Genomic DNA, 15,705 nt, shown 5'->3' with positions numbered 1-15,705 from the left:
ATAATTTCAGAAAAGGAGAATCATGCATCCTGTAATTACACTAACTTCAAAAGAGAGGTTATTGTGATTATTCCTTATAGAATAATTAATTTCACAGAAAAATTGACATTACATTGACAGTTTTTGCAAATATTTTGTGGGATGTTGCGAAAAGTCATTGTGTCGTGCTAGAATCCATTAGGCTAGAGAGTGTACAATAATTTTTGAGTTCCAAAAATATTAGGTAAAATTGCATAAAATCTCCCTGTATTTTAAAAATTTCGCAAAAATTCCTTCTGATTTGAAAATAGGCAAAACACTCCCCTATATTTTATAAAATTTAGCTCAATCATTCCTCTTCATTAAATATGACTAACGGCGTTAACTTTTTGATAACATGATCATTATGCCCTTATTTAATATATATTATTTCTTATTTTATTGACCATTGAATTTGTACTGATTATACCAGAGCCTTCAGATCTGATCAATTAATCTTAACCGTTGATTTTAAATTTATGAAAAATGATCAAAAAATTTTATATTTCATTAATTAATAATATATATTATAAAAAAGTTATTTGAAAAGAAATCACGCACCCCCTCCCCAATCACCGCCACCCCCACCACCCGCCTCCCCCCTTCTTCCCCACCTGCGCAACCCCCTCCCTACGCCACCCCACGCCCCTGCCTTCCCCCGTAGATCGTCGCCCCCAAATCTGGGCGACATCGCCCAGATAAAAAAAAAAGGGCGACGACATTTGTGCGTAGAAAGAGGGCGACAGCATCGTCGGACGACAATCTATGAGGGGTGGGGTCCGTCGCCCTCATGTTTTTAATTTTTTTAATATATATAATTCTATTAATTAAATATATTTTAATTAATTAATAATAATATTGAACAATAATTTTACTTAAATTAATTTAAATATTTTTTTAGTTAATTAAAATAATTTTAAACAATTAAAAATTTTTATAATGTAATAAATTCAAATATAATCTATTAAATATTTTTAATTATATAATATTTAAATTAGTTAATAATGTATCATTTTTATAATTAATTAATAACCATATTTATTAAGATATTTAAATTTTGTATTGTGATTTTATAAATTATTAAGTATTAAAAATTTTATATAATTTTTTCGCATTTTTAAACAAAATATATTTAAAATAATTTTTTTAATTTTTTAGAGAGATGAAAATGAAAAAAAAATACTCAAAACCAGCTAAAAACAAGTCAAAAATACCCAAAAATTATTATATAGCCATAATAGGGCATTTTAGTCATAAGACATCAAAAAATCATACAAGGACGCCAAAACAATCCCCAAATCGTACCACTCATGCGTGCAGTACAAGCTCCGTCATTCCTAACAGCAGGGGGGTTTGCAGGGGTTAACAAAACACAAAGAGTTTTTTTTGCATATTTTCAAATTACAAAAAACTTTTTAGCTAATTTAAAAAAAAAAAAAGGATAGAAAGAAATTTAGCCAAAATATTATCTATCAACGACCTTTAAAATAGAATCAATTAAAAGACATGTCACACAGTGATCGACCATATAACAAATATTAACATATAACGAATATCGTCATAGTTTTGGTCCGCTTATTACGTATCGTTATATTTATGATAAAATCAAAATATTGGCAATTCGAGCCCGCTTATCTTTTAAGTATTGAATATGGTCTAAATAAATCAAATTGTAAAAATAGTCGTAGTATATGAGTCCAAATGCAATTGTAAGACTATATATTGTCAATCGAAAAAATTTTACTCAAACTCGAGATAGAATCAAATCGATATAGAAATAAGTCTAATGTGATTGGTCATTTTTCTTAAACTGTATATATATTTCACTTGTCATATAATTAATTTATTTGAATAAAACTTGGTATGAATTAAAATTTTTCATTACCAACCAGTGTCCCACATCAGATCCGAACAAAGATTTCAAGGGTTTATTTAAGAGGAGCACGTCTCTGTAATAAGTCCGAACATTTGACTTTTGTGCTGCAAATGGATCCACACCACTCACCACTCCACACCTACTCTTCTTCAATGGTTTATGAATTGAAAATTGACTGCCAATTCTTTCCATTTTCTTTTATGATAAAGTGGAAAACAGATAGACCAAACCCACTTACAAATAATTCAAGACCCGTCAAACTATGTTAGGAGGGAAAAGGCAATTCATGACCCGACCCACTTTCGAAGTCGGGTGGTTGAACCTACCCAAGTTAGGCATACCAAAAAGTGAAAATGGTTCAACCTAACGGAGCTACTCAAAGATATATGTATGTATGATTTTTTATTTTTGGAGTAGACATGTACAAATTCTGTCAAAAAATTGATGAACTTAGATTTTTTTAAGGTATATCAATACTATTTTTATTTATTGAAAATTGTAGCTCGACTTCATAGTCGAATACAATTAGTTATATGTCAAGTGACTATACTTGGAGAGAGTCACAATATTACTCATTTATCTTTTTTATTATATGGGCCTCACCCTCATGTTTGGATTTTCTCATTAAAATATAGAAAGTGATATAACTCAAAGTTTCGAAAGTTATCAAGAATAACCTATATCGATATACTTGACTTCCATCCACAAACTCATAAGCTTATTCAAATACTATCTAGGTGAATAACATCGAATGCAAGCAAACTCTTCAAACTACCAATTTTTTGCTCTCCTGACCTATCAAATATTTGATAAACAAGCTAATCAGATGATAGTGAGCTCAACTATCTCTATTGATATAAGATGGTTGTGTTGATAGATATTCTATAAGTAGCGTCTACTCTAGCCCTTTGTGGTAAAACTCATATTTATACTCAGATTTTAGTTTCAATTTTATCTAATAATAAGATCATTCAAAACCTCCTCAACAATCCATCCATAAAAGGCTACTGCTTGCTCTGTAGAAAACTGCATAAAGGCAAATCAAAGGTGAAAATGCCCCCGGAGAAGTGAAACTGGGGTTCAGCCTTTAATCCAAAAGAGGGCCAGAGGACCTACTTCCAGTAGTTTAACCACTTATCTCATCCTGAATGATTAAGGATTACGCAACAATTTTATTAATGTATATATCCTTATTACTTTTTCTTCTTCGAGACTTTGCATAAGTACCAAGATTCTTGATAAAGGTGTACTTAAATCAAAAGATAAAGCTATATCAAAGTGATGGGCATAAATGAAGCAACTAATCAGAATTGGGTGGTGTCAATTGTGTACAATGCAACGAATCAACGGACATATGTAAGGAGAATATAGAGACTGGTATATGTAACACAAAGCCTCTAACTTTATAGCTGGTTTCTTGCTCTTCCAATGTACTCCAAGAATTTTCGATGTTGAAGGCATTCCATTCCACAAATTCCCATTACTTTTGCTTTTAACATAAATAATATATCTATTGACACCCATTCATGGTGTTGAAGCTCAACCCACATCACAGGTCGTATCTCACATTCCATCTGCGATTTCCATCAGCATTGAAGGTCCAATTATTTTCCCGAATCTGCATATATGGAACCTGAAAGGACAACATGATTAGAAAAGGGATAGAGGTGTTAAAAAGGTTGCAGAGTTTCACAAAACACAAGTGCAAATAGCGTATTATAAGGTAATTGAGACAGCTAATTCCTTCATCAGTCCATGTTTTAATGCTTTTGTTTCATTTCTGGATCTATGTACTACCCAAAAGACATTATCACAGGTCAATGATCTGACTCACAGATTCTTAACTACCACTTTGAAAGTCCAATTTTGATGAAGCTTTAGTCCCACCTTTTTTACTTAATCTAAAAGTTTGTCCAACTCAGAGGTTGCTAATCCAATGGCCTTCACCAAACTTCTGCTTTACTATACATAAATTACATTAAATTTTATTTGGAAAATAATAATCATTTCTATAAACTTAAAAGGATTTGGAGCAAATACTGAGGAAAAATCGTCCAAAACTCATTTGATAACATAATTTGATTAAAGTTCTCATAGGTGTATGACCAACACAATATCTGATTACCTCAGGAATGTCAAACAACATTACAGTTTTCAACCTAACAGTTCATGCGAAGCAGCCAAGGTCCTACATTTTGCTTTCCCAACTCCCCAATTGTGTAGCTGCAGATTTCATGTTGGACCACATTTTTTGGATACATTTTTTCCCACCGCCTCAAATCAATGTCTTTCAAGTAGCTAAGATCATACTGAAGGAGAGGTGGGGAAATATAAAACCCATCAAACATTTAATCTCTATGCCACATGCCAGAGAGACGCAAGCGGGTTCATGCTAATATTCCCCTCCAAACAATTATAATAAAGAAAGGAAAAGTTGAAAGAAACAGCCTGACCTTTTCTAAGTTGAGATTTAGTTTCATTTGTGTTAGTTGATGAAGAAATGAGAGTCAAAATAGATGGTCCAAGCTTCTAAATAAACATAACTTGTCCAAAACAGTCCAAATTTTTCTGAATTGAGAAATGTTACTCGTTGCAGAAATCTGAATCAAAATGGAGGGTGGTGCAAGCTTCTAAAGTAAACATACCTTGTCCAAAACATTATATCCAAACTTGAGCCGCAAATCTTGGTCCTTTTTTACATTGAAGATGTTCCAAACAAATTCTGCAGCCCCAGTATAATTTATCTGCTCAGGTTTACTTAAAATTATGAGAATGTAATAAAACACAAGACAAAACAAAAAGTTACGTCAAATTTACGAAGACCCTTGAGAAAAAGAGAATAGCACGTACTGGAAAAAAAACGAACCTATGAATCAATCGCCACAAAACAATATGGGCTGGGTGTGAAAGAAAGACTAACCTCTCTAAATTCCTCGTCAATATGACATCGACCCTTAGCATTAAAGCTTAGCAATCCATCAGCAGTTACTGGATATGTCGTCTTTCCACGTACCATATAGTGTACCTTCTCATGCCTAGTGTATTGAACTCCCACACCAAGGCTGGCCGATAACTATGTAGGTCAGAAGAAGATGTCAGAACTTTGTTGCCTCCTTGTAGCTAATACAAGGGATGACTTAAAGATTGAGGATATGCAACAATAGCACCACTATGTCTCCATTGGACATCATGAAAGGAGAAGAATGACAAAGAGTTATTTAAGAAAGCATAAACCAGTATTACTTTTGAAGAAAAAGGTATAATACCCACTTTTTCTTGTACTAAGAAATGTTCTCTTGATAACAATATTTCTTTTGCCCAAGTCATAATATACACACACATGTATAAATATCCAAAAGCTTGGGCCTAGATGTGATACAACTGATGGTTGCCATTACTGAAACATTTAGCTTAAAACCAATCCATAATTTCCAGTAAAATTATTTGACTCCATACTCTTATGATTCAGCGAGGGCATTCAGGTGGTACTATAAAATGGAAATTAATTTTGATCAACTAAAGAATGGGACACCTACACCAGGATAGAAGTATCTTATCATTGCAGTAAGGTAAGTAGGAGCTCCAATCCTTGTGTCCAGCTCTCCATTAAGCTGTCAATTTTAGATACAGACACATGAATCAATAGAACAAGTCATGTTAGCAGAGAATAAACGAACGTCTGAAGAATCTAATAGGCCACTAGAGAATTCATCAATGAACCAAAGTTGAGACAAGATAAACAAAACGGAAACACCACTGAATAAGAAGTCTTTATATTTGAAATGCATCACATCCCAGATTGCACTCATTCTCCCTAACTTAAAACTACTCGCATTCATACACCCTTTTCTAGTTCTGAGCACACTCGTAAGCCCACAAAGTCCGATATCACAATATCATACACAGCACAAAAAGAAATGCTACTATTAAAACTCCACTAAGAAAACGTACATATTCAATATTTGAAATATCACACGCTCACCATAGCAGGGATAACTAAGTATTTTAATCATCGCACCCCTTTGGATTACATGAAATCAAAAGGAGCTAATAAAACAAATACAATGAACTAAAAACATCAGAAGCAGGAACTGAAATTTACCTGGCAGAGCGTATTTGCGCCGATGGGGAATTTTTCCTTGGCGTGGATTCTGAGAGACTTGGAATCTGCACCATACCTAAGAGAGGTTTCCATTCTCAAATGAACGAACTCTGTCTCTCTCTACTGAATAGGGTTCAGTCTAATTACAAAAGCCCTAGATAGGAGAAGAAGATAAGGATATGGCGGAAATTCCACCGGGGTTTTGGGATTTGAGATTCATTATTACACTTTAGGTCCCTCATTTTGTTACTAATTGAGTTTCAAGCTCCAACTTGGTGATAATAAGGAAGGATTGGTCCTTGCAGAGGGGGGGAAAGAAATACGAAGCCAACTATAAGGGATTGAAATTATAAATATTTCAAACTTAAGAAAATAAAAAATATATATTTCAATCATCTCGTGCCTACGATTAATTCATGTCAACATGTACATTGTTTCATTCACCAACACTTTTATATTAATTCTTACAAATAATTATACCATTCTTCCTAATATTTGCTATAGCTATAACTAAATTCTATATAATTTAAAAAATTGCCATAATATTTGTCCCTATCTAACAAATAAAAAATTCATCTATTAGCTAGAACCACTCAATTTCCTAATATCAATTAAATAAAAATTATATTTATTACATGTAAAAAAAATTGTAACCAAATTATCATTTTACAATCTTCACAAGCTAATGCACTAGAGCGTAAAGATGTATGATGCTAATTTAATTTAAAAAAATTATTTATGTAGTAGTAAGCAATTAAGGATTTTTATTCAACTTTTTTCCTAATGTATATGAATTTTATTTATAGATAAATTTATTGATTGGATAAAAATAAATATCAAGAATATTATGTATAATTTTTCGAATACATAAAATTACACTAAAATCCAAAAGAAGACAATGTAATAATCCATAATTGTTGATGTATTGTTGAGGGTAGAGCAAATTGATTAACGGAACACTTTGTAGGGGGTAATTGGTGAGTCAAAATTAATGGTCGATTTCACGCTCATATATACATGCTCTGGATTTAACAATAGAGAAAACCCGCTTATAATGCATACAAGAAAACACGCTTTATGCCCGTGAATGAAGAAAACAATATCATCCAACATGATAAAGCCTGAGAAAATGTGTAAGTCTGTTTATAGATTATCAAATTCTCGAATTCTTTTTCATGTCAGAGTCAGATGATGCATAGCCAAGATCAAATCTAAGTAACAACAAAATTTTGAACCCAACATTCGGACAAAATAATCTCAAGTTGGGAGAAATGTTAAGGACATGAATCGTTTTTGACCTACATTAGATCTCATCGATTACTTCAAGGATTTCATCAACTTCCTGTCTCAACAGTGTGATTTTCTGCTGAACTGCAGCAACACGATTCTCAATGTCTCGGCCCCCTGATTTCTTCTCGTACGAATCTACCACAGTGGAGTGCTTCAACATCAGCTTTTCTTGCAGTTCCCTCTCCTTGGATACCAGTTCTTCAACCTGTATTAAAAAGCCAATGAAGGAAAATAAGGTGGTAAGATGTGAAAGTCACCCCCATACCAGGATATCTTGGCCTCACTGCATAAACTAGTATCTTCTTGTAAGGACTCCCAAGTAATAATTTATTTTAGGGATAAAAGTTTGGTGTAATTACACATAAACAGCCTGCACTTTGCGAAAGTACATCAACTACTTCTAAAGTTTTTTTTCACCAAACAAATAGATCCATCCATTAATCAAAATTCAGGGGATTTGTTGAGATCAGCAAATAAATTGAACGAAAATCAATATGTGCCATCGATTGTTACCTAATCATTGTTTGTCAAACAAATCTTTTCTAACCAAACTACCCTTATACATCTTCATCCTCATAAGGGTAGTTGGTGATAAAAGATTTATTTGACCTACATTAAGTTTGTAAGTCAATCGAGCGTAAATATAATTTTTTATTCAACTTTTTTGTTGACAGGAAATTCTTTTCATTTTAGTGGATCTAGTTGTTTGACGAAAACAAACACATAGATGTAATTTCCCAACCTCAGGCAAGAGATCTTTTCTTAACATCAAGCGTGTTGGGACTAGATAGAAATGAGAACTCCAACAATTTCTTTGTTTTCAACGCCGCCTCCTAACTCAAGGTCTGTGTAATTACACCAAATCTCAGGGGAGGATGGTGTAATTATCTTTTTATTTTATCCAGACAAATTCTCAGAGTTCCTAGAAATTTAAGGTAGATTAATCCATGCTCCTAAAGCTAATATTAGTGAGTGAATAAAATAATAGTGTGAAACCTTGGGCATTATCTGAACCGCCTGTGGAGAAGATTGCAAGAATGACAAGATGGGTTTCAACTCCTTCGACAGCTCCTTAAGTAAACTGTCAGCAGCTTTTCGTGCTGCCTTGCAGGCCTGCACATTACCATTTCTCGATAGTTCACGCAATGATGCTTCTAGCTTGTCATGAACAACCAAACACCGGTTCATGATATTCTGGAACTGCTGAATTGCGGTTTGGACCTGTAAAAAAGTTAATAACTTAGCTAATGCTTCCCCTTTTCCATTTAAGCAGTATGACGAACAGATAATAGAATACACACCTCATCCCACTGAAGTTTTGCCACATAAGAAGGGGAAGACTTTGAGATTGTGAAGTCTGCATGCATATATACTATACATGCAACAAAAAAGAGGAAAAACCCGAAAATCAACATCAATGGCTCCCAAAGGAGGGAAAGGTTGCAGAATCTGTAATAGACCTGAGGGAAAAGAGATGTATTAGCTTGACGTAAACAACCAGTCTGTCTGATGAAGTATTAATAAACCAAGTACTATTCCACATGGATCCACCATGGTATTTGTTTACACCAAGCCTTAATCAAAATTGAATTCAAATGTAAACTTGTGGTTGTTTAAAGAGTTAAACCTCCTAAAAAGATATTATTTGAAGCTTCACTAAATCACAAACGCTATAGGTATACATTGGTTACGTATTCCATCGGAATTTCAGCCTCCATTTTAAAAATGGAACACAGTTCACAATGAAGATTGAACTGGCAGAACTTTGGATAAGTTTGTATTTTGACCCTCAAAATTAGTCTTTGAGACTAGCTGGTTCTTGCATCGTACTTTGAGCAATAGAATAATTTACAAAAGAATAGTTTCCATTTTTAGGATATAAACAATTGTGAGCATCCAACAACAAAACAGGAGCTTCAGTTATGTACAGGGAGAGCACATGATACTCTTCATTGGTAGAAAAGACTACTATTTAAAAGTTGGAATGGTAGTTATTTTAGGATTTAAGTAGGTAGTTGTCTTAAGAGTAACTAGGAAACTTGGACGTGCTAAAGAAGAGAACATTAAGAGTTAAGGTCCTGCTTCATGTATGAAACATTTAATAATACTTAGTCATTTAAAGGAAGAATCTAGAGCTACTGTGGATAAATTGTAAACGAGAATGACAGAATAAGAAGTTATCACACTTTTATATTGTGAAAGATAGAGCTAACTGAAGAAAAGTATTAGCAGTTTGTTTGAGATGGTTTTGACATTTAGCTGGGAACTATTAGATGCATGAGAAAGGAACTGAGGCTAATCATCAATAACATGGAGGAAGACAAAAAAACCAAGATAACATGAATTAAGGTTATCAAAAAGAATAGAGAATCTTTCATATTTGAGTTAAGAGTAGTTTAAATAAATCGTAAGGAGAGGACTAATTCGGCCAACCACGACAAAGAAACTTATGAACGGCTCATTACGTTGAGTTGCATATTGAAGATTGGATATCAATTTATCGATGACCTAAGCAATTCAATGTTTCTCAAACTATATAAAATGCTATGAACTTTCTAGAATTTTCATTTTTCTGGACTACTGACACCTATTATAGGATAGTGTCTAGGATGCTATTCTGTGTACGCTCTTGAGCATGTATCATATAACCAAGTATTCGAAAATAAACAATTATCACAGGGTCCAAAGAATTATTAAATGCAACACTCCAACAAATGTTAAAATATCAGGAGTTGATGTTCTTGTAACATAGTTATAAGATATTAAATGGAGTTCCAAATTCCAATATTAATCTTGGTATTTGTTTTTTCTTTTTCTAACAGCCGATATTTCTCTTTTTTCCTTTTTTCCTCTCTCTTTGGAAATCCTAATGTTTCTGAAAATCATAAAATGTTTCAATGCATATATGAGCCAATACTTTCCCAAACTAATCAGAATTTTAAAGTTTGATTGGGATTCATTAATGTCACTTTTTGCATCCTTACATTTGTAAAGTATATTTCAAGAATTAACTTAAAATTCTAATATAATAGTAGAGTATCTCAAGAAAGACATCATTATATTGACTGTAATGTTGTTCATTCCTTTCCTCTATTGTTGTTAAAACTCCTTCAAATTTTGCTTTAACTACCCAGGAAAAGGCTAGTCAAAATTTACAAATCTGGAAATAGTCTGGAAGGTCTAGTAGAAGGAAACAATTTTCAAAAATCAGAAGAGTACAATCTGGATGATGAAGAGCAAATATCTTTTCAATGTCTACGTTTATGAATTCTATGGGCTATTATTGACAGCTTTAGTAGAAGTTGACTTGTTCATGCAGTTTCAGAGAAGTAGTTTCTTCACTTGAAAATTATTTTTTTCCATATAATACAAAGTTTCTGATTTACCCAAAAAGGTTGATAAGTAATACAAATGTTGGAACAATACCTGAATATACTGATTATGCTCTGGCACAACATTTTTCTTTTCTAATACAATGACTGGTCTGCCAACCATATCCAGATGAGAAAATTTTGTCTGCACCAGCTCACAAAAACAATATATAAGGATATAGGTACTACAACCAGTTAGGAGAAGAATCTGTTAGGATTTAACTGGTAGTTTAATCACACCTCTTGAGACTGTTTGACAGGAAATGGAACTGATACAGAGATTTCCTTTGACCCCTCTGGTAAAACAATCTGGCAGAATTCATATGGAATACATTTAATAATCAATCTTAAACAAGGAAAAGACAAGGCAAAAATTTTAGGACAAAGAAGTCATAATTCCACATAAGGTCATGTTAAAAGCAGGGTAAGAGTCTTGTAGGCCAGCATCTTACAGTAACAATATCAATCAGAAAATTATCAAGTGGAGAATATGGATGCTGAGTAGAAAAGGAAGATATCAATCTAGTTACAATAGACATGTTTCCAACCAAAGTAAAAAGTAAAAATAAAGGCAAGCAATCAAATAAAAATAGACATGAAAGCACTCATGGATATAGATAAAGAGGAGCAAGAACAGAACAATAAGAGAAGCGCATAGTTTTGACAATCTCTTTAACTGCCAATTGCTTCATACTCTTCTGTTTTTCTATTTTAAATACTCATTAAATCCAAATCAGAAACAGCTTATGCAATTAGCTACTCTATGCTCAGGGAGTCCAAACAAATCTGGCTTATGAAGAAGTTTGTGAAACTGAATCACAAATTTACTTGGTCCAGACATTAGGTTTTTACCTGCATATGACTTTCCAAAAGCACTAAGAGTATGTGTATGCAAATAAATGACCAAACACATCAAAAAAGGTAGGAGGGCGGAAAGGTATGAATAATAGAAAGGTAAAAGTGTGGACATTAGCTTAATTTCCAAGTGCTTCATGCTATTGGTTTCCTCACATTGCTATCTTTGGATGAAACTCATCAAAAAGGAAAAGGTATATGCAGAAGTTTGAATTTGAAATGAAGTAAGTACTTTGTTTGGAAATAGATTATAACCTGCAACCCATTTTGTAAAAAATGTTAAGAAGGTGTACAAGCAAGTAAGGGGGCAAACACATACAAAAGTAATATATGCCATAAATAATACTAACAACCAAGACAACCCAGAAGCATCATCCATAGCATAATGCTCTAACCAAACGAAAAGTTTTTTTTCTCATTTTCTCAGGATCAAACGAAACCCTGAAACAGCACATACAATCCGGCGTGTTCAATGCAATATCTTATAAAGAAACAGTACCTTTACAATGAGATTTTCAATAACCACATCACTCATGGGGCAACCAAAGGAGATATTGAGAAAACGTTTTCCCTCTGACTGGAATACGAAATCTTTAAGCGGCAAGCCATATCCAATGGTAAAAGAAGTTCTCCAACCACCAAACATTGGATACCGAGGCTCAATTTCCAGTAGTGTCTGCACTTGAGAAGAATGCATATCATAATCGAAGCCAAATGTAAGATCAACTCCAAAAGACAATCAAAACCCACCTTTGCTGAATCACTCCATACATTAGACGTTGAAATATTTCCAATTTCATCCCTGTAGTAAATAGAATGAGCCCTTGGTGGTAATTTGGCAACAAGATTTCTGAATGCTGATGCACCTCTAACATGGGGACGTGCCTGATAGTCTAGCCTGCAAGTATCAGAAGGAAAGATAATATATAAACTTAATGTCCAAGAGGATGGAACAAACAAGATTTTTTCTGAATGAGGGTATAATTATACCTTGAGAACTCCCCTGTAATCTCAGCACCGGCATGAACAAGGTTATAATTCTCAGTGATCTGCACATTTCCCCAATGTGAAATCTCTATCTCACGTACCAACTCTTGAGCAACCGCAAATGGCTTATTGCCCACATAGTGAACTACTATTGGTGTGTACGAAAAAGGAGGAAGATTCTCATAAGGACCATACTTTATTTCTGTACCAGAAAACTTGGTATTCTCCAGTTTTGTATAAGATTCAACTCTTGGTTCCGGTAATTTAATGGTAAGCGACTGGACTTTGACTGTATAAGGGGACAGATAATGTGCACTATCCTGGAAGGCAACAAGCTGAACATCAGCCTGAGATATTTTCTCAGGGAAAGGTCTCAGTACATGAGTAAATACAGCCTTGACCTCCAATGTCAAGCTTCCTCCCTTACTCAATTCCTTGGGCAAAGAGACAGAGTACCAAGTCAATGATGGGGGCTTTCCTTTTGGATTTGTGGCTTCGATGGGAAGGCTACCAGAAGAGCTTTTCGTTTTGTCTTTCCCTTCACTAATCATTGCTGACAGAAAAGCCAGGTTCCTTGCTTGATGTTCAGGGAAGGGCAACAAAATCTCTGATACTGAATCAACGCCATTATTTTCTACCTGGATGGGAAGACAATAACAACAATAACATTGAAACGAACAAAATCAGCTTTAATATTACAAATCAGTATCATTTAAATGATACAAATAACTTATATCAACAACATGCAAGTTAAAAAAAGAAATAATACCTTCAATGATACAGTGGTCCTCACTAACTGTGATGTTAAATCAATCTGCACCAGAATACATCACAAAGATCAGCAAGCAAACAATAATGAATTTGACCAAACTAATGGATGAAATCACTTGCTACGAAACACCAAAAAAACATTCCCAAGTTTTCAATTTTGATGTCAAATCCAACACCACCATTCAGCATCCACACCACCTCCGACACATCTATAAATTCTCCTTGGATTTTCACATAAATACAGTCTATTGCAAAGAAAAAGCATCAATAACCAAAACCTAAGCCACGACACATATCTACATAGGCAATGTACAGATGCAAATAAATAAAATATCCAAACAGCTTCTAAAACCCTAGCGATCCAATATGAAAATCTCTATTAGGTAAAAAAAAAAAAAATCAAATTATTTCAACATAAATGAACAACAGAAATTTACACAAACTACAGTAATTTGCTTGATAAAAAAAACAAAAAAAAGAGCAGGATTTTTACCCGGCGATCGAGCTTGGAGATAACCAGATCGGAGCAGACAGTCGAGAATGACATACAAAATCCAAAAACAAAGAGTAAGGAGAGATCGAACCGAATCCGCTTCATTTTACAGTTTCTCTCTCTAAAATCAGTCGCTATTATTACACTCGAATGTAAACTGAAGTGAATCCAACAAAGTAGTTGTAAGTGAGGGGATCCATAGCCCCAAGTTCTAAGTGACTTTCCTCTACTGTTCGTTGTCGCGTTTTGCTGTTTTTGCAGAACAACGTTTTCTAGACCTGATAAGCGATTTTTATTTACGTTTGAACATCGATTTCTGTCCTTCATTTTCCGGTTAATTACGTTTAAATCTTCTCTTAAAATTAATTATAACCTTTTTCCTAAAAATAACTTTTAAAATTACATTGCCGGAGATTTCTCCATTTATGAATTTACTCATTCAACATTTCGTATAATTTGTACTATTATTAAAAATAAATAAATTGTCGAACCAATTTTTGAATACCCAAATTTATCCTTTATTTTATGTGTTCCCTTTAAAAAATTTGGTCAAATTAATCATTTTAATATTTTTTAATAATCTCATAATTATATATATTTTTTTAACTACTCACTACTCTACATTTCTCTCTCACCTTATTTTTTCATATTTTGTACAATTTATAATTATAATTAGTTCTTTTCATGTATTTTTTTTACCGTCTCACAACAAAGTTCTTTTTACATGCTCGTGAAAATCGCGTGCAACGATAACTATTATCGTTATAAAAGAAAACTTTGTTTTCGTACCAACTTTTAAATATTCAAACTTACCCTTTAACTCATTTCTTCCCTTCAATAAAATTTGGTCATAACAGTAATTTCAACATATTTAGAAAATATGATATGTCTGTTTATATATTTTATTTTTATGTATAATGTATGTTAAAGTATAAAAGGATTATTTATTATATGTACGTCGTGCGTGCATATAATAAATAATCTTTTTACTCTTTCAAATATATTATACATAAGAATAAAATATATAAACCGTCATATCACATTTCAAAAAATAAATAAAAAAAATAACTCAGTGATATCATCTACACAAAAAAGGATCTGGTGTCTCGGTGTCACAAACTATTATTTGTGAGTGAAAAATCTTTGTTTTTCTACATAATATGGATATATAGATAGGAAGAAGAAATTGAGTAGGAGTGGTCGAAAAATATATACGGGGTATTCTCAGTAATTTGAAAATTTAGTATCATGGTATTAACCGCTATTTATGAATAGGAATGATACTTTCTTTTTATTAGTGTAGATAAAGTTAAAAAAATGTGTATTTTTGAATTATTGTTATTAGATAAAAAGTAGTGGTTGATGAAAGAAAAACTCATCGTATTGAGTAACAGGGTAAATTATATGATAATCCCTGAAGCTACGCCAAAAGATGCAAACGAAAACACACTTTCTTTTGCAAAATTATAAATACACCTATTGAAGATCTAGTTGTAATTACAACTACATTTTTTATTCAGATAAAAAATTTAAACAAACATCCTAGAAAATAATACACTAATAGCCTTTAGGAGGTGTAGCGTAATTTTGCAAAAGACAGGCCACACAACCTCAAAGAATTTCCAGAATGCGATGAAGGGTAAAATTATTCATTTTATGTAATATCTTTATGTCCTAATTGTAAATGAAGAATTTTTTAAAAAGGTACAAATATAATTTTATTTTTTTTTAAAACATAATATAATTATCATTTTTAAAAAGGAATTTAAAAAATATTCATTATTTTTCCTTTATCTTTTACTTTTCTTCATCACATATGTAATTATTCTGGAGAGTTTTGAGAATGAAAATCTCATCTTCACAACGAAATGGAAAGAAAATTATCATAAACGCGAGGCATAAAATTTTATAGTTTGGAAGAGCTGTTTTGCCCGCAAGGGAT

General features: G+C 32.9%; 2 protein-coding genes across 2 annotated transcripts; both read right to left on the bottom strand.

Moving 5' to 3' along the window:
* Positions 1-3,144: 3,144 nt before the first annotated feature.
* Positions 3,145-6,167, bottom strand: LOC105178426 (outer envelope pore protein 21B, chloroplastic). Its single transcript, XM_011101891.3, has 5 exons — positions 5,997-6,167; positions 5,431-5,505; positions 4,815-4,967; positions 4,540-4,638; positions 3,145-3,527 (listed from the first exon to the last, which is right to left on the bottom strand). Exons 1-5 carry the CDS (start codon positions 6,087-6,089, stop codon positions 3,444-3,446), a joined length of 504 nt encoding a protein of 167 aa, XP_011100193.1. The 5' UTR covers positions 6,090-6,167; the 3' UTR covers positions 3,145-3,443.
* Positions 6,168-7,126: 959 nt separating this feature from the next.
* LOC105178434 (Ribophorin I) lies at positions 7,127-13,997 on the bottom strand. The gene is made up of 10 exons (XM_011101896.3): positions 13,764-13,997; positions 13,269-13,313; positions 12,503-13,137; positions 12,263-12,410; positions 12,012-12,188; positions 10,898-10,966; positions 10,713-10,802; positions 8,588-8,746; positions 8,283-8,507; positions 7,127-7,491 (listed from the first exon to the last, which is right to left on the bottom strand). The coding sequence occupies exons 1-10, from the start codon at positions 13,866-13,868 to the stop codon at positions 7,300-7,302; spliced, it is 1,845 nt and encodes a 614-aa protein (XP_011100198.1). The 5' UTR covers positions 13,869-13,997; the 3' UTR covers positions 7,127-7,299.
* Between the last annotated feature and the right edge of the window lie 1,708 nt (positions 13,998-15,705).

Source organism: Sesamum indicum, linkage group LG2 (assembly GCF_026168435.1).
Source record: "Sesamum indicum cultivar Baizhima isolate 11 linkage group LG2, ASM2616843v1, whole genome shotgun sequence".
NCBI classification, from domain to species: Eukaryota; Viridiplantae; Streptophyta; class Magnoliopsida; order Lamiales; family Pedaliaceae; genus Sesamum; species Sesamum indicum.
This window is presented reverse-complemented; position numbering and strand designations above follow the sequence as displayed.